General features: G+C 48.4%; 7 protein-coding genes across 7 annotated transcripts; 3 read left to right on the top strand and 4 right to left on the bottom strand.

The window, feature by feature from the left end:
• Window positions 1-845: 845 nt before the first annotated feature.
• On the top strand, window positions 846-1,493 carry TGAM01_v209572 (hypothetical protein; the record flags this gene model as incomplete). Its single annotated transcript, XM_018800855.1, has 1 exon — window positions 846-1,493. The coding sequence occupies one exon, from the start codon at window positions 846-848 to the stop codon at window positions 1,491-1,493; it is 648 nt and encodes a 215-aa protein (XP_018665687.1).
• A 1,102-nt stretch (window positions 1,494-2,595) lies between these two features.
• TGAM01_v209573 (hypothetical protein) lies at window positions 2,596-5,483 on the bottom strand (the record flags this gene model as incomplete). Its single annotated transcript, XM_024550587.1, has 8 exons — window positions 2,596-2,824; window positions 2,884-2,928; window positions 3,064-3,317; window positions 3,652-4,023; window positions 4,160-4,272; window positions 4,504-4,754; window positions 4,834-5,417; window positions 5,457-5,483. The coding sequence occupies 8 exons, from the start codon at window positions 5,481-5,483 to the stop codon at window positions 2,596-2,598; spliced, it is 1,875 nt and encodes a 624-aa protein (XP_024404666.1).
• Window positions 5,484-7,513: 2,030 nt separating this feature from the next.
• TGAM01_v209574 (hypothetical protein) lies at window positions 7,514-11,171 on the top strand (the record flags this gene model as incomplete). The annotated part of the gene is made up of 2 exons (XM_018800857.2): window positions 7,514-8,546; window positions 8,596-11,171. 2 exons carry the CDS (start codon window positions 7,514-7,516, stop codon window positions 11,169-11,171), a joined length of 3,609 nt encoding a protein of 1,202 aa, XP_018665689.2.
• A 1,534-nt stretch (window positions 11,172-12,705) lies between these two features.
• TGAM01_v209575 (hypothetical protein) lies at window positions 12,706-14,783 on the top strand (the record flags this gene model as incomplete). Its single annotated transcript, XM_018800858.1, has 6 exons — window positions 12,706-12,860; window positions 12,916-13,055; window positions 13,112-13,767; window positions 13,823-14,162; window positions 14,218-14,576; window positions 14,637-14,783. 6 exons carry the CDS (start codon window positions 12,706-12,708, stop codon window positions 14,781-14,783), a joined length of 1,797 nt encoding a protein of 598 aa, XP_018665690.1.
• Window positions 14,784-16,429: 1,646 nt separating this feature from the next.
• Window positions 16,430-21,291, bottom strand: TGAM01_v209576 (pfs domain-containing protein; the record flags this gene model as incomplete). Its single annotated transcript, XM_018800859.1, has 3 exons — window positions 16,430-18,589; window positions 19,378-20,237; window positions 20,304-21,291. 3 exons carry the CDS (start codon window positions 21,289-21,291, stop codon window positions 16,430-16,432), a joined length of 4,008 nt encoding a protein of 1,335 aa, XP_018665691.1.
• Window positions 21,292-22,271: 980 nt separating this feature from the next.
• On the bottom strand, window positions 22,272-22,733 carry TGAM01_v209577 (hypothetical protein; the record flags this gene model as incomplete). Its single annotated transcript, XM_018800860.1, has 1 exon — window positions 22,272-22,733. One exon carries the CDS (start codon window positions 22,731-22,733, stop codon window positions 22,272-22,274), a length of 462 nt encoding a protein of 153 aa, XP_018665692.1.
• A 746-nt stretch (window positions 22,734-23,479) lies between these two features.
• Window positions 23,480-25,090, bottom strand: TGAM01_v209578 (cytochrome P450; the record flags this gene model as incomplete). Its single annotated transcript, XM_018800861.1, has 2 exons — window positions 23,480-24,891; window positions 24,955-25,090. 2 exons carry the CDS (start codon window positions 25,088-25,090, stop codon window positions 23,480-23,482), a joined length of 1,548 nt encoding a protein of 515 aa, XP_018665693.1.
• Between the last annotated feature and the right edge of the window lie 34 nt (window positions 25,091-25,124).

A 25,124-nucleotide genomic window follows, 5' to 3' on the forward strand; every position in this document is an offset into this window, starting at 1 on the left:
CACGGCTAGATACATGGACATGAAGCCATGTTGCGGCCAATTGTTTGCCAGAGTTCCTAGTCGCAGCAAATGCGACGCCTGAATTTCGCCAGGTACATATGTCTGAGTTCATCTGATATGATGAGATGTTTCATTGGTCAGTGATACCTTGGCCTTTGAACCAAGCACTTGAATCGTGGGGCTGGCGGATGCAACTCGACCCGAGAGCATCAGCAATGCGTTGTACCCAACCCCGCCCTGTTACATATTAATTCAAGTTACAATGCTTCATGTTACAATGCTTCAAAGACCAGACGAGTTTGTACACGTGTCTTGGGTCCAACGTGTAAAAAGGGGCAGCCAGTCAAGATTGGCCTCATGGTTGCACGCCTTATCTATTTATGCCGCCCTCTGCGTAACGTCTGACGAGAAACCCCCCGATGGCTGCTTATCAGAAGTGTAGCGATAACATCGAGTCCATGTGTTCCACGTATGTGTAATATCATCGAATAATCGATTCCATACATTGTGTTACAAGGCGTTGAGCGACGTGTTCGGTGCTCCCGATGTTGTACGTATGTATAAAAGTGATCCGTGATTGGTTTTATGCATCGCGTCACAAAACATTCGCGCTCGTATATGCAACCTCCTGCAGATGTATTAGCACAGTGGTAATCTTTGGAGAAAGGCCTTTCGAGTCCCAAGAGATTTGGGGAAAAGACATGGCCGCCGGTATAGAGCCATACTCGGGTATATATAGAGCAACACGTCTTTTGCACACAGTCTTCCATCTCCAAACTCATTCGATCCGTCAAGCAACTCTTTATCAAAAATAAAACAGCTTACGGCTCTTCATACTCCTCCAAATGTCAAACAATCGCCGTGTCACATTTGATCTGTCTTCGGACGACGGTATTCAATCTCCTCAGCCCTCAGGCAATCGTACTCCCCCTCCTTCATACCGCCATCTAAGTCGAGTCATTCACGACCCAGGTGCGCAGAGAAACAACTGCGAATGTCAGAAATACCGCATGAATGACCCAACAGATGAATGGGACCAGTACAAAACACCTCCGAGAGGGGAGAGCTTCATGGAGATGGCCAATATGAGACCTCTCCACCATGAATCGGTGCGGCAGTTCGGCAAGACGAACAATAGCAACACCATGGTTACCCGAGAGGCAGCGACGGAGGAAGACTTTAGATTCGAATCTGGAGAGGAAGCCTTCGATGCCATCAATGCCAGCGTAGGCTTTACGGAATTTGGATTCTCGCTCGAGATTGAGGGATCAAGGACAAGGAAGCAATTCACCACTACGGAGACTAATAAGCGCAGAACAACCAGAGACGCATATGGCGCTCCATCTCAGTCAGCCTATCATGTGTATAAGAAGGTTGACACTGTTGAGCTACAAACCTGGTTTGAGGGCGAAGATTGCTATGTGGCAGCCTCTGACGCAGGCATTCTCCGTGGCAATATGAGAAGAGAAACTCATCGATCATGGGAATATTAACGACCAAAGCTGGGCCAAAACAATGAAACATAGGGCTTTGACCGGAATTTTTCTTGACATCTTTTCTCTTCAGTTCAATCATTTTTTTCAATCATTTTCTTTTCAAGTTCATCTCTCGCATTTTTACCATTTATCTTTAGGACGTTGCTATCAAGACCTCATGGCCACATAATAAGATTTTTGAGCTGATAATATATATCATAAGTCAACGGCGGAATGACGGTTTCTTGGTTAGAGACAGCATCGCGAGAAGTCAGCTTCACTTCCATCAGCGTTCTCTTCAAACATGAACATTACTGCTTTCGATCACGCTTGAACTAGTTACTCATTAGCATACATTAAGTCGTAATGCATTTATAAATATAACATAGGACGTTACTCATAAAGTGAAGCTATTCGTCAATGCTCTGATAAATTTGTTGATGGCATGATGCGAGCTGGAGAGCTCTCTGTTCAAGCTAATCGTAATCGACACTCATTTAATCATGATTCAATCAGCCAACCTATTTACTGAGGCGTCTTTGCATCATAGTTCCATGGCTAAGTTCAAAAATAGTGCTTGAGATGTTGAATAAAAGTTTCCAAAGAGGATGTCAACGCTCTTCTTTCTCTCTTTGAGTACGTCGTGTTTTAGTAGCTCTTCAGCACCGTAGCATTAGCACCAAATGTATACGCGATAGAGAGCCATTCATGCGCTCCTCTACTACTAGAGTACTATCACTATATCTCCACTTAAGAGAGCAGTCTTATTCTAGATCAAAGGCGTTTAAATTAGAGTACTGGCAAAGAGCGGAAAGGTTACATTCAAGTTACATTCAAGTACCTTGCTCATCGTCCAGCCTCAATCCCGGCCCGGCCCGGCCCGGCCCCACCCCTCTCGGGATCGGAACCCGCACAAACTACGCGTGGTAGCGGGGACCCGAACCTCTACTCTTTGTGTGAATGGCATACCTCGGCTTTAATTTGTCCGCAACTGCATTGCAATCTGGTGAGCGATAGCCTCGGTCGCCTGGACTTTGAGTGGTACATCTTGGCATACCTGATAGAGACCTCGATCACCTCGACGTTGCCATCGCTGTCCATGGAAACGGTCGTGTTGGTGTCACCGTTGGCGGGCGAGCATTTCCTGCCAATTTGTAACCAGAGCCTCGTTTCCCACGGCCGAAACGGCCAGCTTGCATAGAATGAACTCGGCACCGATCCACATGCCATCAGGCTGGGCTGCGCAGTCGGCAGAGCTGATGGTTGTGGTGGACCAGCCGCTTGGCGCACTATCTAGGGCTTTATGCAGCGGGATACTTCCATCTTGGGTCAGCAAGGTAACGTGGTTGCTGGAGTGAGCTAGAGAAAAGAAGGAAATATTGAAATAAATGTAAATGAATATACATACTCGGTGGGAACGTCATTGTCGCCGCCGAGGTAGAAGAAAGCCATGCTATTCTGGTCGCTTCCTGAGTGGCTCAGTCCTGAATGGTTTGCAGAAGCGCTTGCCTAGGTACACAGTGTTGTCGATATCGACATAAGTGCTCTGGGTTACGTCAGGCTGCTGTTCCAGCGGTTGATTAAATACTTTAGATGGTCGTTGAGATCGGCCGACAGCTGGTTGAGCTGGGCGCGAAGGTCCTGCGTCGGTAACTCGCCCTTGTAGTATGCAGGCCAGACGCCCACCCAAAACCTGTCGGAGTCGCATGTTGTGTCAAAGAGCTGCGGGTAGTTGGTCCAGTAGACCTGCAGGTGGGTTTGTGCGGATTCGCCCTGGCCTGGATGGCCGCCATGATGTTGTCGAAGAGCCCGTCCAGGGTGTTGCCTTGGAGGTCTTGTTGGCTGCGGGAATCAGGTCGGCACATGAGGACTTTTTTGTATAGCCGATGATGCAGGTCGACACAATGCCGCTAAAGTTGAGGTCGTTGCTGAAGAAGGACACGGTCACTATGTCGGACTTGGTCGGGTCCTACGAGTGGGTAATGGTTGGTATCAAACAGCCGTCTCTGCAACCCCAAACAGATGTGAGATTGAGCGCCTTACCATATTTTCACTGCAAAGGCTCGTGGCCCATTCCACATAACTCGCCATGTTGTTTACTTGATGGACTCTTTGTTGCTCTTACAAACCATCTACTACACCTCAGCTGTCTTGCGGCTCCATGGCCCTCACAAACATCCTCCACGCACTTCTCAGTTCCCTGGGCATGGGTAGCGTTCTGGACCGTTCCAACTGTGCAAAGAGAAGCGACACGCGCAGCCAACAGAAGTCTGCCCTGTCGCGCCCCCATCCCGTCGTCTTTGACTTCTCGAGGGGCGACCGCCGGTCCCTGGAGGTGACGATCTCCGTGCACAGCAAGTGGGCGCCGGAGCGCTTCTTTCAACTCGACCCTAGGCACTGCATCGCCCTGGACATGCTCGGCGGCTGGGCCTGGGGTCATGTACTCCAGCATCGAGCGCGGGTCACGGCGGATGCTTAGCTGTATCGCACCCTGTGCAGCCTCGTCCAGGACGCCGACGCCTACTTCAGGGCTCTGCACCACGCCGCTCTAGATCCGCCTTCTGTATGTGGCGCTTGATGATGGCGCCAGGGAGTGGCTGGTCAACTGGGCGCTGTAATTCCAGCCGCGGGTGGTCTTTTACAAGAACGACTGCTGGACGCATCAGGGGACGGTGCGTATTGACATGTTCTACTGGGTGATGTGGTGCCGGACTGGGTGTGGAAGTTTCAAAGCTGGTCGGCGGTTGTTCGCTCGCAGGCAACTCTGTTTCTGCTGTACTGGCTTGGCCGTCTAATGCTGGGAATGAAGGATAGTTATGACGAGTACAACGTCGCTTACAATTCCGTGCTAAGCGGGGAAGACAACATGAAGATACTTTAAGCCCTAGTACTATAGCTACAGCGTTGCGTAAGACTCTGGCCCCTCTTAACGACTCATGTAACGGCTTGGTATAGAAGTTCTGTTGCACAGCCTTCCATGTGGCCGTTGATATTTTTCAAATTGCCGTCTACCGGACAAGGCTCGTACATGTACACGTGTCGTACTCATATGCCGCACAATACAAATGTCTTGCTCGTCCCTTCATCAAACGTCTCAGTCCGGCGAGCCTGGCCGGCACAGGGTCTCCGCGCTTCATTGGAACAGCGTTGTACTCTAGATACGGGAGTCCGGCGTATATCGCGTCCTGCTCTGGAGACTTCCTTGTTTGGCATGTATAGAACAGGTGTAGAAGCTTGGTGGGAGCATCAACTGCATCAATCCACTCCCAAGCGCGAATACTAGAGAGTCAACATGCAACATGTAAGTGACGTTTCGACATGATATGCAGTGTACAAGCTTCAGTCACGTATCACTTACCCAGTCACACTATCACGGGAGACCAAGTCCGCAACATCCGTCTTCTCCAGCCATGCACTGTCAGTTGCCCAGATGTAGACTATAACAAGCCACTCTCCGGTCAGGCTTTGGTTAAAATCATTGCCCTGTTGAGAGAAGACGGCTCGTCTCCCGCACGTTATCTCAGGAGGCGCATCGTCGAGTTTTGTGCGATGATGCAACCGGCCTACATGTCTCGGATAGTTTCGCCATGAAAATACAGACTGTTGAGTGCTTCCATCAGCCAATTGCCCAGGTAGGTCCTTGAGATAGGACCGTATAAGCATGCGCCATGGCGCCTGTCCATCTTGGTATCCCCGGGGAACAAGGTCAGACGATATCAGCCATCGGAATCGTGGTGCCCTGAGCGGTGGAGTTAGCGGACGACCAATCTTGAACACCAGCCATGCATCGTGCACGGCAGCAGCTATTCGTCGCCAACGCTGCCTCATCATTCTCTCCGCAAGGACCTTGTTCCAGTCTTCGTCTTCATGACGTCTTTGCAGCCACAAGGGAGACCATTCATCTCCTAGAGGTGGACAAGCGTACTCGGGGAGCGAGGGGCACTGGCAGGGGATATAGTGCGTGCAACAAGGTTTGTCTACAAGCGTAGTTGATGATTCTGCAGCCATGGTCGATGATTTGCACTCAAAAGTGTGATATTGGGAGAAATTTGTCCATCAAATGGCTGGCTTGCATTATATGTCGTACATTTGGTTTATACATCCAGACAAATCGGCCCGACGCAAAAGTATATATCTTCTTGTGGGAATGGTTGGCTTGATGCGTTCGGCGCTCATTATGACGATGTATGAAGATGGCGCATGGTCACAATGACAGTCAATACATATGCAAAGAACAATAGGGATTGCAAAATAAAAATGCATACACAAGTTTAAAACATAGACACTATTTCATTAAACAAAGTCATACAGCAAATCAGTTCTGTTATCTAACACCAGACCTTGAACATACGTGTAGCTTAGTAGAAGTAATAGAAGTAGCAGCCGTAGCAGCAGTAGCGAGTACTGGATAACTCACATAGTGTTATCGTGGTGTGTAAAGTTGAGAAACGTGTGCTTATTGTTGAAGAATTCCCTCTTTTTCTTCACACCAGTTTACAGCCTCAACCAATCATTGTATTAAAATTAATGATTGAAGAAGATTGCGGGTCATTATGAACATAACCTCAACGGCCATGACCCACATGGTATGGAAATGCATCCCACCTTATAGCAGGCCAGGATGAGGCATCTTGCCATTGTTGCGTACTCAAAGAAGAAGGCGAATTCCCACTATGCGCCGATCCATTGTCTAATCATCTTTCAAAAGGTTCTACGAATCAGGGTTCAAAGCGGTCGTCAAGTTGGGCCTATAGGAGTCTGTGTCTTTTACAAATGCCGACACTCCCGTGTATGTACAAAAGGCGTGCTCTTTCTTCATTAACAGTGACCTAACTAATTGCAGTACGAGCCCATCATATTTCTCAAGACGTTACGGACAGAATTTCGATTGTATCCTTATATATTACCTAGATACCTCCGCATAGCTGACTCATAAAATATATTTATATAAGCCGACCGGAGTGAATGACAGGTACATATATCCATAAGTCGTGGAAAACTCGGGGTCCTGTTAAGTTCATGCTTTGTGTTATGGATGGCCATAGGCCATTTTCAGCAACTTATGCCTCTGCAATCAAACACCTCCTCCACTTGCGATGCCCTGTTCAGCTTACGCACCTGGCTGGAGCCAAGGTCTTAATTTTTATATATCACATTGAAGTTTGATCTGCACGCGTGTACCGCCTGCTGCGCTTCGGCTGAGGTGTTAGAAGGCCGCTGATCCAATCCAGAAGCGCGGAGGAAATAAAGAGGACTCATAGGCTCCCGCAACACGCATATGTGATATATTGGCACAACAAGTGTTAATATGCTATGGATAGATTTTCTCCAACTATGTGGGCTGGCAGGGAAACCTGAGGTGGGGAGTGAGTGAATCGATCCGGCTAGCGCGTAGCATATTCCCTGAGCTTAATCCGCTCCCCGCCTGACGATAGCAATCCCTGCTCGCATTCAGCCAGTACAAACTCTCGAGGCGCTGGAAAGCCCCGGAAAATGCAGGGTCTTACTATGTACAAGTATGTAGGTATTAGCATAAGATGCTCTCTTTGCAATGGAAACAAAGTGCGGTGTAATTTGGCCAACATTCGCCTACGAGGATCCTGCTGTTGGCTGTTGGTTGACAGAGCAACGGTCTCAAGTGACAAGTAAATCCCGGCGTCAAAAGGCCCGGCGTGTCTGCTATTCGAGTAGACGTCTGCATCTCAGCAAGGCATAATTTCAGCACAGCCTGCAGGCAGCTGAATGCCTGCGGCGACAGTTCGACGAATCACGATGCCTCGAAAACCAGCGAAATCAGCATCAGGCTCCAACCGCCAGCCTGACCTGCGGCTCAAACTCGTCCTCAGTTTTCCCCCATCTTGCTCCCAATCTTGCCTCTCTTGCTGCACCAGTCGCAGCCCCTCGGCATTTCACTATTATCCTCCATCAAAGCTCGTTTGAAGAGGCATGGATGAGCACATGACGGGTCTGTCTACCCCAGCAGCGCACATATTCAACGAACCGAGACCTGTTGCCCCGCCTGATGACAGCGGCAGATCATGGAGGCTCCAGAGAACAGAAAGAGAAGTCGAAACGACGATGATGCACTCTCGATCCGCTCGAAACGCCACCAATCGAACAATGGCGACTGGCAAACCCTTGGCTACTGCGACTACACCGTTGGCTGGGTTTGCGCCCTCCCCATCGAGATGGCTGCGGCAATAGCTATACTAGACAGCACTCACGTCCCCTTGCCCCCCCAGAAAGGCGATAGCAATAACTACACCTTTGGTCGCGTTTGTGGGCATAATGTTGTCATCGCATGCCTTCCATCGAGCCAATACGGCACGAACAACGCCGCTACGGTGGCCAGCAATATGAGTCGAAGCTTCCCCTCGATCACCATTCGATTGATGGTTGGGATTGGTGGTGGCGTGCCCGATGGCGGCATCGACATACGATTAGGAGATGTTGTAGTCGGGAATGAAGTGATGCAGTACGACTTGGGCAAGATATTGCCCGATGGCCAGTTTCAGCGAACAGGCCGCACCACCACGCCTCCTCACACGATCCTGACGGCGGTGTCTAAGCTACAGGCAGATTATGAAAACGCGCCCAGCAGAATTCCCAGCATCCTCTGCGACATGCTCGACCGAAACGAGCAAATGGTCTCATACGCTCGACCTAGCTTGCCAGATCGACTGTTCCGCCACACGTACAAGCATACGCAAGAGGTGGACAGCTGCGAGCGCTGTAGCTCATGGGAGGTTCTGGAACGGCCTCATCGGGAGACCGCGAAACCCAGAGTCCACTATGGCAGAATTGCATCCGGCAACCAGGTCATCAAAGACGGCGAAACTCGTGCTAAGATGGCGGAGGAACTTGGCATCATCTGCTTTGAGATGGAGGCTGCAGGGCTGCATGATTTCCCCTGCCTTGCCATTCGCGGCATCTGCGACTACTCAGATTCTCACAAGAACAAGGCCTGGCAGAAGTATTCCGCTGCTGTCGCTGCTGCATATGCCAAGGAACTCCTGTCTGTCATACCCACACAGCAACGAAGGGATGCTGAGGCGACTTATCCTACAACAGGTACGTGCTGAAACGTTGAATGTTGGAGTCTTGACTGATCTCCTCGCAGACCTAGAATTGCTCCGGAGTCGAGTGGAAGCATTGTCGGACTCATTAACGTTTGAGCAAATCGACTCGCGCCATGCAACAATCAAGACTCAACATTCCAAAACTTGCGAATGGTTACTTGGCCACCCAAAGTACGTCGAGTGGCTTGAACCAATCCATTTTCCCAGTCATCATGGGTTCTTGTGGATCAGTGGAAAGCCTGGAGCTGGGAAGTCAACATTGATGAAGTTTGCCTACACCCACGCGAAAAACAAGTGGAAAGCAACAGCTGACGCAACCGTCATCTCTTTTTTCTTCAACGCTCGAGGCGTTCATCTTGAAAAGTCAACAGAGGGAATGTACCGGTCCTTACTTTTTCAAGTTATTCAAAAATTCCCAGACGTTTTACACGATTCAGACCATATCTATCAAGCGAAGCACAACCGGGCTACCTGGGATATTGAAACGCTTCAGGCTCTTTTTACCCATGCGGTTACCAGACTTGGACAGCGACAGATTATTTGCTTCATCGATGCCCTGGATGAATGTGATATATCTGAGGTTGAGGACATGGTCGAGTATTTCGAAGACCTTGGAGATCAAGCTTCTGAAAGCCAAGCGAAAATTTACATCTGTTTTTCCAGTCGCCACTACCCACATATCGAGATACGCAACGGGTTGAAACTCACCTTAGAGGATCAGTCAGGCCATGGCGAAGACCTTGAGAAATATGTGAGAAGCAAATTTAAAGCTGGCAACGGCAAGGCGTCTCAAGAGGTCTCTGCCGAAATCCTAGAGAGAGCATCAGGAGTTTTTCTGTGGGTGGTGCTCGTCGTTGACATACTCAACAGAGAGTTCCGCAATGGTCGCATGTGGGCAGTAAAGGGGCGACTAAGGGAGCTGCCCGATGGGCTTAGTAACCTTTTCAAGGATATACTTTGCCGGGACAATGAGAATATGGACGATCTGTTACTTTGCATCCAGTGGATCTTGTATGCAGCAAGACCCTTGACGTGTGAGGAGTACTACTTTGCCCTCGTATCAGGGCTGGACCCAAGCCCTGAGAACTTGGTTAGGTGGGACCGAGAATCCACTACCACTACAGCCATGGAGCTGTATCTTCTTAGCTCTTCAAAAGGCCTTGCCGAACTTGTCAAGTCGAAGAAGCGAACTGTGCAGTTCATTCATGAGTCGGTACGCGATTTTCTCATCAAGGACGATGGGATTCGCCAGTTATGGCCCAATCACGCAGCGAACTTTGAAAGTTACAGCCACGATCGGTTGAAACAATGCTGTGATAACTATTGCAACATTGACATTTCCGCAATCGTACCACAGCCTCTGCCTGCCGCATCGTCAGAGCGGGCAAAAGTTTTACGAACTCAAGTCCCAGAAGAGTTCCCATTTCTTGACTACGCGACACGACATGTTCTTCATCATGCCAATTCTGCCGAGGACAATATTCCTCAGATTACATTCTTGAGGAACTTCGCATTGAAACGTTGGCTTTATCTAATTAACTTGTTTCAAAAGTATGAAGTTCGTCGTTATACAATCAAGGCTTCTTTAGTCTACATCCTTGCTGAGCACAACCTACCGTCTCTAGTCCGATCTGCAGTTGACAACGGATTTGATGCTCATTTGAAAGGAGAGAGATACAAACGCCCTATCTTGACTGCTTTAAAAAATGGTCATGAAGAGGTATACAAGATACTTCAGCCTCATTACAATGCCTCGGACAAGATTATTGATCAAATAGAATACCAAAATGCGTTCTCACTTTCAAAAACTACGGCCGTGCTCCATTACGCTGCGGCGCGCGGCAATCTATTCCTCTTGACACACTTACTCGGGTTCATGACACCAACAATTGACGCACAAGATAGGGAGCGTGGCCATACACCTTTGGGTTACGCAGCGTCCAATGGTCATGAAGCTTGTTTAAGAGCGCTGCTCTCCTGCGGTGCCCACATCGAGGCGGACGGTGAGGATGGCCGGACGCCGCTGTCGCATGCCGCGGGGAACGGGAACGAGGCTATTGTGCGGCTGCTGCTTAACCAGGGTGCGCAGATAGAGGCAGCCGGTGAGGATGGCCGGACGCCGCTGTCGCATGCCGCGGGGAACGGGAACGAGGCCGTTGTACAGCTGCTGCTTGACCGGGGCGCGCAGACTGAGGCGGCTGATAAGGACGGCCGAACGCCGCTGTCGCATGCCGCGCGGAACGGGAACGAGGCTGTTGTGCGGCTGCTACTTGACCGGGGCGCGCAGATTGAGGCGGCCGACAAGGACGGCCGGACATCGCTATCGTATGCCGTGGATAAGAATAGAAATGAAGCTGTTGTGCGGCTGCTGCTTGACCGGGGCGCGCAGATTGAGGCGGCCGATAAGGACGGCCGGACGCCGCTATCGTATGCCGTAAGTTGGTACGGGAACGAGGCCGTTGTACAGCTGCTGCTTGACCGGGGCGCGCAGATTGAGGCGGCCGATAAGGACGGCCGGACGCCGCTATCGTATGCCGTAAGTTGGTACGGGAACGAGGCCGTTGTACAGCTGCTCCAATTGCATGGTGCTGAATTGTCGTCGATAATATTGTCTTAACCTCCACCCCACCCACCCGCTCTGCACTCCTTTTTATACCTGGTGTCTAAGGCGAATAGAACCTGCAAGAAACTACTTCTGTAATATCATATGTATAGCCAGGCGCTATAAGTGGCGTTCACTCTTATAGAAGTTTCTTAACAATGCTGTAATATATACCAAGTATTCCTAGCTAACACTCCAGAACGACCATGAATGTATATCTCTTTGGTGGTACTAAGGCATCTGTCTCCTTCTGTGGGAGCGTCTTTTTCTTCTTGAAATGCAAAGGAATAGTCTTAATCGGTTTGCCTTAAGTGCCCTAAGGGTCCTTCTTCTGGAATGAAACAGACACTGCGTCGCTATGCTCGCCCCGTCTAACGTCGAAACTCCTGATGCAACCCTTTCCACACTCGACTATCTAGCCTACAATTCCTTAGACAAAGAAATAGGGGTAGCCTTGCTCAGCTCATAGCTGTAAATTCGTATTCTCAGTTCTCATATAACGAGTTTCCTCTTACGATCCTTTGTGAGATCATCTCAACATCATACTGTATAAAGCACTAACCGCATACCCACACGCTGTTGCTAAAGGTTTTAAGTCGTCGCAGCACAATATTCTGTAGAAACGACCATACGTATGAAGTGGAGAACTCGGGTGTCCCGCTGAGCACTTCTCTTGGGTGTGTCAATCTGCACCTAGTTTGGTCAAATTCGGTATTTATACTTGCTGCTGCGATCTAGAGCGCTAGTAATCACAGCTCTGGCCCATGAGCGAGAATAGCAGCTAGGAAAAACGCCTTGTAATAAATAGCCACCTAATCTAAAAGGGCAAAACCGCCTGCGGCTAGTCCCGGTCTTTGCATATGCCCACGGGCATCCTGAAACATTCCGTTTAAACACAAATATGGGTGGCAGTCTGTATATACATTCACCGGTTTCCCTCCACGTTCAGCTCGGTGACTTGGAGGGCGATTGGCGGCCCGTACCTCCCTTTGCCGCCATTTACCACCATCTTTTCCTCTTAGAGATGCAATAAAAGAGCTCGTAGTTAATAGGCAGTATTAGTTGAATTTCAGCTGCTGCAGACTATTGATGGGATGCAGAAGAGTAGCAAAAGAGGTGGTGGCGCGGCTTATGGGGAGCTGAGACAGGGGTCTGCCAGAAGGCGATTGGAAGAGAGTCCAGCTGAATTGGCGCTACGGGTTGGAATGCACGAGGCTTCAAGGGATGCCACTAAAATGACAAGCAACTCAGCTGCCTTCCGAGCGCCGCTTCGGGCCGCCCGTAGGCTCCGCCTCCGCCTCCGCCTCCGCCTCTGAAAGGCAGCCAATGGCTTTGCAAACCATTCGTGGCAGGACTGCCCTCCAGAGGTGGTCAAAGTATTGAGACGGCTGTGGTCGAATCAGTATGGAAATAGACATGGAGTTTTGATTATGGCTGGGACCTGCTATATAAAAGCGTCCATGGTTCTCGTGTTGTTTTCTCATGACTACACAGACAATCATATTCAATCTACTGACCTTGGCACTATTACAATCTTATTTTCTTCACCATGACTCTCCATGACCAGATTCCATACAATCGGTTTGGCCAAGAATCTCTCGACCCTGCTCGTACATCAAAGCATGCTAGCGTTGGGGGATTCCCTGTTCCTGGTGAGCAGAACCCATCTGCTACATCTGTCATGGTTCAGGACTACTTTGTCAGGTAATCATCGCTCTTTGGCCGTGTGCTCGGTCCGCCGATACTAACGCGACTCTAGTAATAATACCTGGGAAGATATGCGTTCCCATGGCAAGTTTGACTACATTGTGATTGGATCTGGTTTCACCGCACTGGCCTTCATTGATGAGGTGCTGAAGCATGATAAGAAGAAGCGAATCTTGTGCATAGAAAGAGGTGGTATGTGTTGCTAAATGCGTCTTGAAACGTTCAATGTTGATACTGACTGCCAATAGACATTTGGCTTCCAACCCACTTCCAAAACCTCCCTCTGCCTTTCAAGACGGTGCTCGGAGGCCCATCGGAAACCTATCCCTGGACACTTTCTACAGAGACGTTCAAGACGAAGGAGCTTGGCTTCCTCCATGGATCATGCCCATTCTTCGGCGGGAGGAGCACCTTTTGGTCTGCCTACACCCCGCAACCTACTCAAGACTTGATGAGGGACTTTCCAAAATCCATGATTGATGCGTCCAAGGAGGACGGGTTCTGGCATTCTGCTGAGAAGTTGCTTAATGTGATATCAGCCGACAAGATAAGAGACGGCATTTACTGTGAAATGCAGAACGCCATTGATGACCTTCTCGGGAAGAGACTAGGTCAGATTCCCACTGCTGATTCTGTCGGGCCAGCTCCCTTGGCTGTTGGTCCCAAGTCGCCCACATCCATCATGCGCTTCAACAAGTTTTCCGTTCCTGGCCCACTAATTGCGCTGCACGAAAGTCAGCGCAAACTTGCTGAGACGGAACAAGGACGGCCATTGGAGCTAATGATCAATTGTACCGTCAGTGGACTTAAGAAGGACGAGGGAGGAGTCGTCCGAGCTATTGAAACCAGTCGGGGAGTGCTCTCATGGACTGACGACGATACAAAAGTAGTTTTATGCGCTGGAGTAAGTTGCTTGGACACTACCCCCATTGTAAATCAGATGTTGACACCCATCACAGGCCGTTCCTAATGCCACATTACTTCTCAACTCGTTCGAGGAGTGTCGTCCCTCACATGGCAATGTTGGCAAACGCTTGACAGGCCATGTCCGGTCAAACATTGCAGCACGTATTCCGCGTGAAGCTATCCATTGGAATGGGGATAAATCGCTCCAGCTTGCTTGCACATATCTTGCTGGAAAAGATCCGAATACGCATCGCCAGTACCATGTTGGGATTACTGCCATCCATAGTCCCAATCCAGAGGCCGACGCCGAGGACGCAGGGCGGGAATGTCCTGACTATGCCGCAGCCGCAACGGATGAGCAGCTCAAGGGCTCTGAGAAGCATATTGTGTTTGGTAAGCACGTATAGTTACCTGCAATCTCAGTGGTTATACTAATGTGAAATGACAGTCCTCTCGGGATTGGGTGAGCTGGATGAAGACAATAGGAAGAATTGGGTCAAACTGAACAACACGCCTGATCCTACATCCAATATCACCGTACAATATACGTTGAGCCCAAAAGATAAAAGGATGTGGGATACTATGGACGAGGCAATCTACAAGACAATTGAAGTCCTTTCTGGCAATCAGCCGAAAGTGATTGAATACTGGGACGACACAGCTAATAAATGGGTCGAGAAGAAACCCGCCTGGGAATCGATTCGTGCGCCCGGTGTGGTCCATGAGGGAAGCACGGCTTTTGTTGGACGCAAGCAGAAAGGTGGCTCATGTGACAGCTTGTACCGACCACATGGAATTGCGAATGTAGTGAGTACACCCATTACATGAAGTTCTCGTTACAAGCCTCAACTAACAATGCACGTTTAGTTTGTTACGGGTGGAGCGGTGTTTCCCACGTCAGGAAGTTGGAACCCGACACTGACAATGTGCGCGTATGCACAGGACCTTGCAAGGAAGCTTGTGTGTCATCCGGGCTTGATCCCGCCGTCTCAGGACTTTGAGGAACCGAACTAGCCCCAAAAATCGGATGTGGGTGATTGGATTTGGGTCATATCAGTTGCCGAGGACGGAAATGCTCTGGCATCTGCACTTGTTGTAAGCATCGAGAAAGACGAATAATATTGGCTCGAGTAGCCGAGGCTATGATGCGTAGGCATACAATCCTGAGGCTTGATTTGGGAGATGAAGCTTAGGTCTGTTAATAAACATCATGTTTTCACAAGTACGTGTTTGCTGGAACAGCAATGACAATCGTGGTCGGCCTGATGGGTCTTTGGCTTAAGCCGCTATGGAGAGCAAGGGTCAAGTCAACATGCCACAACGCAAAATATCTATAATCATTTTACAAGTACAAAGTAAAGCCTATCGTTAAATAACAAAAGCTCCAAGGTGCTTCCAGGCTGCTTAGCATGTAGGTCTGTTATTCCATCAATTCAACTACTAGATACAGGGTCGTGACAAAACCGCTATACATTACTCGATATACACTAGTATCTTCTATAATATTGACCCAACCTCTAGTTATCAGCTTGTATTACCAAAGCCCTTCCGCTCTTAAAAAGGTTCATATTTCAATAATAGATAGGAAGCCATTTAGCACCTTGTAATTCGTACATCGAATACTTTGGGATAGAGGCCACCAATCACATCTGCTGAACGTAGAAGCGGACAATCTAGCCATTAAAAGAATGCTAGCTGTCTTATCGACCGTTGCTATTTATCAGAAGTCCACGTAAGAGATCTAAAATACGCTTGGCCATCCCGGGTAGCTGTAATAAGCAGTGCAGAAGATACCTGGGCCTGGAGCGCCGCCCATATGGATGTAGGATACGTCCCCTCCACCAAGCGAGTCTGCTACTCTGTCTGACTCGAACCATCCATGTTTGACACCCCATCTTGCGTCGTTGTAAAGACGGCTGTCTAAGTTGTGAATTTCAACTCACACCTCGTAGTAGCCAGCAGCCATGGGTGGGATTCCTGCCTGAGGGCATTAATCTTGGCTCGCAGTTTTCTTGCAAGTTTGTGATGATTCGTCAGTTGATGCATAGAGCATTGCCAGGGGCCATTTTGACAAGCCTTGTGATCCATTGATAGCTACCTGGCTAGAACTGGTAACTAAACCGAGTGGCCCAGCTATTCTCAAGCAAAAGAGAAGCTTAGAGATGCTTCATCCGTGCCAGTGGTTTCGTTCCAAGGGAATGCCGCTCCAGCTGCTAGAACAAATGGTTTCCCGACATTGGTTTCGTCTCATGGCCCAAATAAACTATTGAACCATCTACTTTAATCTCTGCTGTCGCATTCCGTGTCATTAAGAATCTTCTAGCAGCAAACGAACCATGAGTAAACTGAAGCCACCACTAGTCACATGCGACCATAGGTAATGGAAAACTCGGGGTTCCGTCAAGTTGTTTATACTGAACAGCATCACACGACCGTATCATTTAACAGTATCAATTCGACCACTGTTTTTCTTTTCTTTTCCCTGTTTTCTTTTTTCTTTCTTAAAATCTAAAAGTTCGATATCGGTTATCCATCAACCCAAGGACTTTTGCTATTCACACTCCTTCTCTGAGACGCCCTTGACATATCTGCCTCCTGCTTGTATCCTGCACGCTTAACGAATTAGAACGCATGCTAAGGAAATTTTGGCGTGGAGCATTCTATAACTCTGGGTCACCTGGAAATCTAAATGATATAACACTGCCAGAGTAAGTACCGAACATCACTGTAGACCCAAGCACAGTAGAGCATGATGGCCGATACTCTGGAGGTAGCCACAAGGTGTTCTTGCCGTTCCATGTAATCCAAGCACGATCTTTGCTAATACCATATCCACAAAAAGGTGCATGATGTTCATCTTTGTGAGAGGGTTGTCGACTCAGATACTGTAGATTGATAGCTCCAACATCGGTAGCCAAAATTGAAAGAGATGTTGAAAAACTCAAGCGAGTTGTCGTTGCTCCGAGATCGATCTCTAACAGGCAGTTGCCTGTATGGACTTGCCATAACCGTACCATATTATCCTGATAGGATACTGCTAAAAGGGCTGAATCATGCGAAAATGCAGCTATTTTAGGATCACTGGCGTGCCCAGGAAATTCTTGAAGACATGAGCCCGATTGAACATCCCAGATTCGCAGTTTATCAGACGAGGTCGATGTAGCAAGGGCTGAATCGTAAGAGAAGACAGCGAATGTAATCTCACAGGCATGACCTTGAAGCTCCTGTAAACATAACCCGGATTCGATATGCCAGAGTCGTGCTGTCTTATCCTCCGAGGCAGTAAGCATCAGAGCTGAGTCATGGGAAAAGGTAATTGAGCGAATCATCCCCGTGTGGCCGTGAAGAGTTTGTATCTGCTTATGCTCCTTGACATCCAATATCTGCACCACACAACCGTCAATAGAAGCTGATGCCACTAACGCTGAGTCGTGCGAAAAGGTTACTGATTCTAACCAAGCACTACAACTCAGGATCTCGTATACGCATTCACCGGAATCGGTACGCCAGATATGTGCCGTCTGGTCTACTGCACGCGTTGCTAAAAATGCTGAATCGAGCGAAAAGTTAGCTGAATCCACCCAGTCATCACTGACAATTTCACCCATGCATTCTCCATTGTCGACATGCCACATCCGCACCGCTCGTTCAGCATAATGTAGCGATGCGACCAGCGTCGAATCTGGCGATGGAACAATCGACATAACCGGGCCCCATTGATCAGGAGAATCTTCAATCTCTTGGTTTCCTTCAATATTCCAGATCCTTATAGTGCTGTCATCCGATGCTAGTGCTACAATCGCCGAATCATGTGAAAATGTGATTGAGGAAATCCATCTGCTATAGTTCTGCATCTCTTGGATACATACTCCTTGCTCAACATGCCATATCTTTACTGTTCGATCAACAGAAGCTGACGCTACCAATTTTGAGTCGTCTGAAAAGGTAAGCGCTGTGATCTGGCCAGTATGACCCTCAAACTTGTGCAGTATATTTCCATGGGTAACAGGCCAAACTCCTACCGAGTTATCGATGCCCCCGGCAACAATGTACTTTGAATCGCGAGAAAGGGCAATCGCACCATTGGCTTGAAATCGCTTCATGGGTTTTTTTGAATCAACGTCCCAAATAAATGCTGTTTTGTCGTTTGATATCGAAGCCAAAAGTTTTAAGTCAGTTGAGATAGCTAGTGAAAACACATCCTCACTATGGCTGCGTAGCACTTGCAGACATTTTCTAGCATTGATATCCCAGATTCGCACCATATCACTACTTGCAGCTGATGCTAGCAATATTGAGTTGTATACCGCAATTGCCGCTTCATGGGTTTGATGATATCCCTTCAGTTGTTGTATGCACCTGCCTGTCTCCACTTCGTGGATACAGATTGTCATATTCTTGGATACTGATGCCACGCGCGTAGATCCTTCTAGGAAGATGACTGATTGAACTGCGGTGCCGTCAACTTGAAGCTCTTGGAGACACTCCCCTGTATTGGGATTCCAAATACGCACGGTCCCATCCCGAGAGGCTGATGCTAGCAACGACGAGTTATGCGAAAAAACAACGGCTTTGATTCCATCGCCATGACCTTCAAGAGTCTGTAGATGCTGGTTCCAGGTTTCCATTTCTGTTTCCGGTTCACGGGCTATCCAATTTATGTGGTCTTTAAAGGTGTTCTTTATTACACTGTCTCGTGGTGCGAAAACCAGTAGGGACGAGTATAATTGTAAAGGAGTTTCCTCAATGGCAGTAATATTTCGACGGATGAAGCGAATAGCGTCATCGAGAAAGTATACCAACTCTAGATTGGAAATTGGCTTTGATTATTTTAGCTCAATCATTTTGTAGAAATGTGAAGACGACAACCTACATCTCGAATAGGGAATAGCTCATTAATCAGGCCAAGACTTTCATGACTTCTTCCCATGAGGCTCAGCGCTTCTATCCAATGGAGGAAATGACATATAAGGAAATTGTAAATTTTCTCGTTGGCATTCATATATTTCTCCGCTTTTCGTAAATGGTATGTCCAATATAAGCAAGCATATTGAGTTTCTGGGGGTAGGCAAGCCTCAATATGTGCTGGCTGAATTTCAGAGCGAGGCATGCCAAGATCTTGAATGCCGCAAATACAGCATTTAAGATGTTTTTCCATTATATTCAGGCAATTAATTGCCATTCTTGCGTGTGCTTGTTTTTCATCTATCCAGAAAGGGCTCCTTCCTTCCTTGTCAGGATCTGTTAGGAAATCTCTAAAAGAGATATGCAATAGCCTTATAGGAGACTCAGGTGATGAAGGAACCCGCAAAACTGAGTGAAGTAGATCCAACTGGCTATCAATGATGCGTTTCGAGATATTGAGGATCTGACTGAGAGCTAGTGAAGACAGGGGGCTTGCGAGAGTAATGACCGAGCCAATGATATCATGAAATTGTTTGGTTGTTTTCTCTCGCTCACGAGTAGATAATCCAGAAATTAAATTGCTCAGCACAGGCATGTACGTTGCGTCTAATCTCGACTCCTGGCTTCTTGACTCATATAGGAGGATATCTTTTAATTTCTCATCAGGGTCTCCGCCCCTACGATCGGCAATGTAGCGACTAACAGTTGCAGCAAAGATAAACAAGGGAACAGCCATCTTTACCAGAGACTGAAAGCTAGACTCACCAGGCCAGCTTAAAGGTAGTTGCCGGTCTTTTGAGACGGAAGCATTGAACTTGTCGCGGATTTCCGCCATCTTGTACTCTAGAAAAAGCGATATATCTTGTTTGATAATGATTTGAGGTATTTCATGAAGGATTAGATTTTTATGCTCAATAGCATGAAAGCCCAGCCGGACTGGTAACTCAGGTCGGCTAGTAACAAAGGTTCGTAAACATAGACCTTGTCGAATTTTGAGATGAGAAAGAAGATCGATAACAGATTTTATCTGAGATTCCCGCTCACATTCATCAAGGGCGTCTATGATGATGATTACGGAATCAAATTTCCCTCCGTCCGCGGCAAATTTGAGCAAAGGTTGCGATATGAGCTGATCAAACTGCTCTTGCAGCCCTCTCCACGGAACAGCAGGATCATTGTCGATAGCTTGCTTAACGTACGGAGCGATAGCAGGCTCTCGTATGAGCAGGTCGGCAGCGATGGTCGTGAAAAGCTTAGATGCAGTCCCTCGGTCCGCATCTCCCCTTTTGAAGAAGAAGCTGGCACCAAGATGGCCAGCAAAGGACTGAGCAATAGTGCGAGAAATTGTGGATTTTCCGGTCCCAGCCATGCCGCTGAGCCAAAAAATGGGTTTGGTGTTGAAGTCGTTGGCCCATTCAGATATCCGATGGAGAATGTCGACTCTAGTGCCGGCAAGGCAGGTTGGTTCCTGTGCCTCAGGGGTTGAGTTGAAGGCTGCTTCTCTGGCAACAGGCAATTTATCAAGTATGGTGCGTTGACTCAGGGCATCCAACTTCTCGTCAACTCGTTTTCAGGGGTTTCCTTAGCAATCCATTCATGTATAAATGCCACAGGGGTTGGATGACTAACTCTTGTCAAGTTGACCGTCATTTCTACGCTCAGCTTCAACTTTGTTCGGGGATATCTGGCGGAGAAGATCTTTCGCATATGCCGCAGCTGTCATAGCCGCATAACCATGCCAATCATCATTCTTATGAGTGTCCGCGTAGTCACATATGCCACGAATAACCAAGCAAGGGAAATGGTTTATCAATCCAGCCGACTCCATCTCAAAACACAAAACGCCCTTTTCTTTAGCAAGCTCATCTCGTACCGTAGCGTCCTTGATGAGTGTGTTTGCAGAAGCAATTATACCATAGTGAACCATTGGATTATCCTCATCTTCGGTTCGTTCAGGTCGAGATACTAGATTTAATGGATCATTCCCACATACATCGGCGCATTTTGATGTGTTGCCTATGGGATGAAGAACGTCACTTCGGTATAATCTATCGGTGCTTGGGTCAGGTCGTCGGTATTTCCGTAACCTTGGCCTTTTGTTCAGAACAGAAACGATGGCTGTCTCAAGCTGATTCCCCCTTATCTCATACTGTGTCCTTAGGCCCTGTACTGCTGTACGAAGGTAGGTGGGTGGCTGATTCAAGAACTTTGACATCTGAAATGGTTGGTCTTGTATCGCCTTGCCCGAGTCATAAGAGAGTATGCCGCCCAAACCATTGCGAGGGGAGCTAACCACAACGTCTCCCAAATGAATTTTATTGTCTTTGTTAGGAGCACCGCCGCCAATACCAACTACTAACCCAATTTTAACATTTGGGAAGCTATGGTGCATATCCGCAGCCACGCGCGCTGCAGAAGAGGTCCCATATTCCCCATCAGGTAACACGGCAATGACGACGTTGTGGCTTCCCATTTTACCCAATTTATAATTATTGTAATCGTTTTGAGGAAGATGTTGCGGTCCTTCATGTTCTTCATCAAGGAATAGCTGAGCAGCAACATATTCGACGGTGATGGCGCATATCCAACCCACCGTGTAGGTTTTGGGGTCTGACATAACCTCCAACTTGGTGTAGCGCAGAATGGAGGAACCAGAAGTAAGGGGTGTTTCGCAGAGTACAAAATTCTACCAAAGTCGTTTGTGAGTTATTGGCCTTCATCATCTCGCATGGTCTCTTGATGAAGTGAGGAGTTTCAACTACACACTCCTCAGCTATCAATTGAATTTTTTCAAAAGCGGGGTTCCAGGCATTTTCAAGCGCGGGGTTCCAGGCATCAATCGCACAAATTTGGTAAGGAGTAAATATAGAAACCAACAGTGTTTTGGGTATATGGTATGTCGCCGGCACACATGCAGAATTTGCCCCACAAGCGGGCTATATCATGATTATTATCCAATAACTTATGGCTACTAAACTATGCCTGTTGGCGGAACTGGGTTCCCCATGTACTGTATAATTATGCAGAAGTGGTCTCTTCATTTTTGCCAGTTGGTCTGTTCACAATGTCTGGGACATGTACGGGGTATCTCATTAAACTAACACATGAATTTATCACTAAGAAGTCGAAAGAGCAAGGCAAATATTGTAATCTGCGCCTTCTTCATTGTAATTCATACATTTTGTTGGGTAGTACTTTAGTACATACGGCCATAGGTCGTGGAAAACTCGGGGTCTCGTCTGCTCCCCCATATATAAGTCAATATTACAAACATTCCTATTATTAAAAAATAATCTCCTAGCCGTTGTGTGTTTTTACCTTTTGCTTTCATCTCTTGGTTTTAGTTGTAAGGAGTTGTGATTGTGTGACAGATTGTTGTAGAAGTTGGCCTAAGCCTTATGGAATGGCGTTGTGTTAGCCGCCGGAAATGTTCCGGACATAGGCACTCTCAGGCCACATAAACGAGCTCAATATGTTGTGCTGCATGCTCTAAATGTCCAGCTATCGTTCCTCTTGATAAGTGATGGTATAACGAATGCAGCAGTTACTGGGCAGATCATGGTAAATCTCTTGGGTATATAGTGTTGCTAAAAATTCTCAGAGGACCAACGCGGCCGTTACAATAGTGACAAGCCCAAACTTGACCTGCCATCCAAGCTTATTGGCGGCACTCTTTGAACTCGGCTGACTCTGCGCAGCCTGAGTATTCACCGCACTCCCTGCTTTCTTTCCAATCACCGTCGTGGCCGAAGCGTAGCCGTTTGCGCCCACGACGCTGGGACTGCCCCGGCCTTGGAGAGCGCCGTTGTCATCGCAGTTGACAAAATCCTCGATGCAAGTACAGGCCAAGTACGGGTATCCGCTCTTGTCTCCGTCACACTCCATGGTCAACCCGAGAAAGGAGATGTCGTAGCCTTCTTTGACTTGTGAGATGCATTCAAACTGTAGGCTGTTGTCCACGCAGCCGGCGTCTGAGCAGATGGACTGTGAGCAGGTGAAGACTCCGGGATGAGCAGTCTGGACGGGTCCGCCGCGATTGTGGATGGCAGGGGAAGCCATTGCTGGAATCTACTGCTGCAGAGGAGCAGTCCTGGTTCTCTTTTAATTTGAACTAAGAGGGGCGTCTTTATTTGCTGAAAGTGGCGATAGTTGGACTGAGCGTTGAGTTGTTTGTTATATACTCCTCTAGTAGGTGATGTGCTGAGCGTTGGTTGTGACTGCGAGCAAGCTACAACGCCGATATTGTCGAAGGTATCGTATTGAACAAACTAGAGTTCTCATTTGGATTAAGGAAGGCTGTGTAAACAAGGTTATATACATTCCTTAAGCTAGATGCAATCAGTCATGCTCATATATAGCGCGAACAGTTGGCATGCAGCTTGCTTGACCGATACCGAATCTATTTTGGAATAATAGACATCAATAAGTAAATGGCAGCAGAGGCTGAAAGCCGCAGTGGCAAATGGACCAGTGGCTGCTAGCAGCGGTAGTGGCTGATAGTAAAACTGATAGTACCAGCTGCTAGTCGTGATAGTGGCCAATAGTAGATTTGTTGGTCCAATGCTAGCAATAGCGACAGCGGCACTCTAAAGCGCCAGCTGAATCTTAGCATGCCCGTGATGCTATCAACATTTTCAAGCTTCCAGTTGCAGTTAGCATTCTGTCGATAGATTAACATGATTGTTTCATGCGCTTGGGCGCTATAGTCTCGGATGCAGTGCTTTCCGCCCAAACAATTCGACAAGTTCCTCCTAGCCAACGGGATATCATGCCCAGCTTCATGCTCTGGCAGACCCTCCGCTGCCTTAGACATTCTCTCTTAGCAGCCTCATGATGTGATCTCCCCTCGCTTCCAGCTCAAAAAGGAACCTCTTAGGCTGCACATTAAGGCCAGCCGTATAGTCGTACAACGGAACCTCGACGCCCTTCATTTTCGAAACCGTGCAACCCCAGCCGACACGAGCAGCTGCAATGTTCAAGCTTCGTTCTGCAATGGCTTGGCCTGGACAAATACGCCTACCGAATCCAAAGGCGCTGAAATTTTGGAGATTCGGAAACTGGGTCAAAGGCTCGCGGTACGTCGGCCAAGAGGGCTCCAGCCAGCGCTCGGGGCGGAAATTCTCTGGATCTGGATAGAGAGAAGGATCTCGATGGATCGCCCATTGATTTGGGTGAATGCTCGTTCCCGCTGGAAGAAAAACGCCTTCATAGACGTCGTCCTTGATGAGTTGATGCGGCACACCGCCGGCAGTGACTGGCCTCCACCGCAAGGTTTCCTTGACAATTGCCCGTACTGTTGGGAGGCGAGGTATATCGTCAAAGTTAGGGAGACGTGAGTTTCCGACTACGGCGTCGATTTCCTGCTGCAGACGCCGCTGCCATTCGGGATGATGCACCATGGCCAGCATAAAAGACATCAGAGCAGCAGCTGTAGTGCCTGCACCCGCTTCAAACATGGTGCCAATCACATATGCCGCCTCATCCGTATTCAAGCCGAAAGAAGGTTCCTTTTCAAGCCAGCTTCTGCAGAAAGAGGGCGTCTGGTCCCCGTTGGCAATCTCAGCCCGAACGTCTTCGATGTTCTTGCGAAACAGATTCAACTCTCGTTTATGCAGGCGGTCTCCTTCGCGTTTGAATGGGGCCAGCCATTTTGGAAGCCACATCAGAGCAGGAAACGTATCGACCAAGTATGCGCCTGGAGAGATGACTCGCTCAAGGGTATGCACGACCTCCAGAATGTCTCTCACGATTGGCTCGTCGCCAGTCTCGACTGTTTTGCCATACGCCAGCTGAAGAACAACACCGGCTGATAAGCGCTCAAACCACGTCTCGTAATTGTTTGGGTCTGCTAATAGGTCTTTCAACAGCCGGAAAGATTCACGCAGCTGAACTGGCTCGTATGCCGGCGCGACGGATTCCGACGCGAGACTGTGCATCAGCTTACGTCCTTTGCGCCAGAGATCGTTGTACGGGAGCAAAACAGGGCGCAAGTTGTGGCTGAGGAGCCCGGAGCTCATGGGCAAATACGGCCGGCTGGAGTAAATGTTGCCTCGTCCCCGCAGGAGATCGTTGGCGATTCTCTCGGTAGACACAACGACGTGACGGTTGCCTGCCAGAGAAAGGCTGTAGAGCGGGCCATACTGACCTGCCCATTCCTTGAATTTTAGCCATGAGTGTGTAAGAGGCACCTGAGGCAGATTTCCCAGAATTGGGACGCCTGTAAATTTCTGTCAGTATATTTATTCGTAATTTTATGCTCTCTGTATCATTAAGACCATACCTTTAGGACCGCGCGGCAGCTTCGAACCGAGAGGAATTCGCACGCCAGAAACTGAATAAGATGAAGAATATCGGAATACAAATGCAGAAATTATAGCTGCGAGACATAGTCCTGCTAGAGAGCTGACGATAGCCATGATTGCAACATGAAATTTGTATAATCAGCAAGTT

Source organism: Trichoderma gamsii (genome assembly GCF_001481775.2).
Source record: "Trichoderma gamsii strain T6085 chromosome Unknown Scaffold_48.2, whole genome shotgun sequence".
Lineage (NCBI taxonomy): Eukaryota > Fungi > Ascomycota > Sordariomycetes > Hypocreales > Hypocreaceae > Trichoderma > Trichoderma gamsii.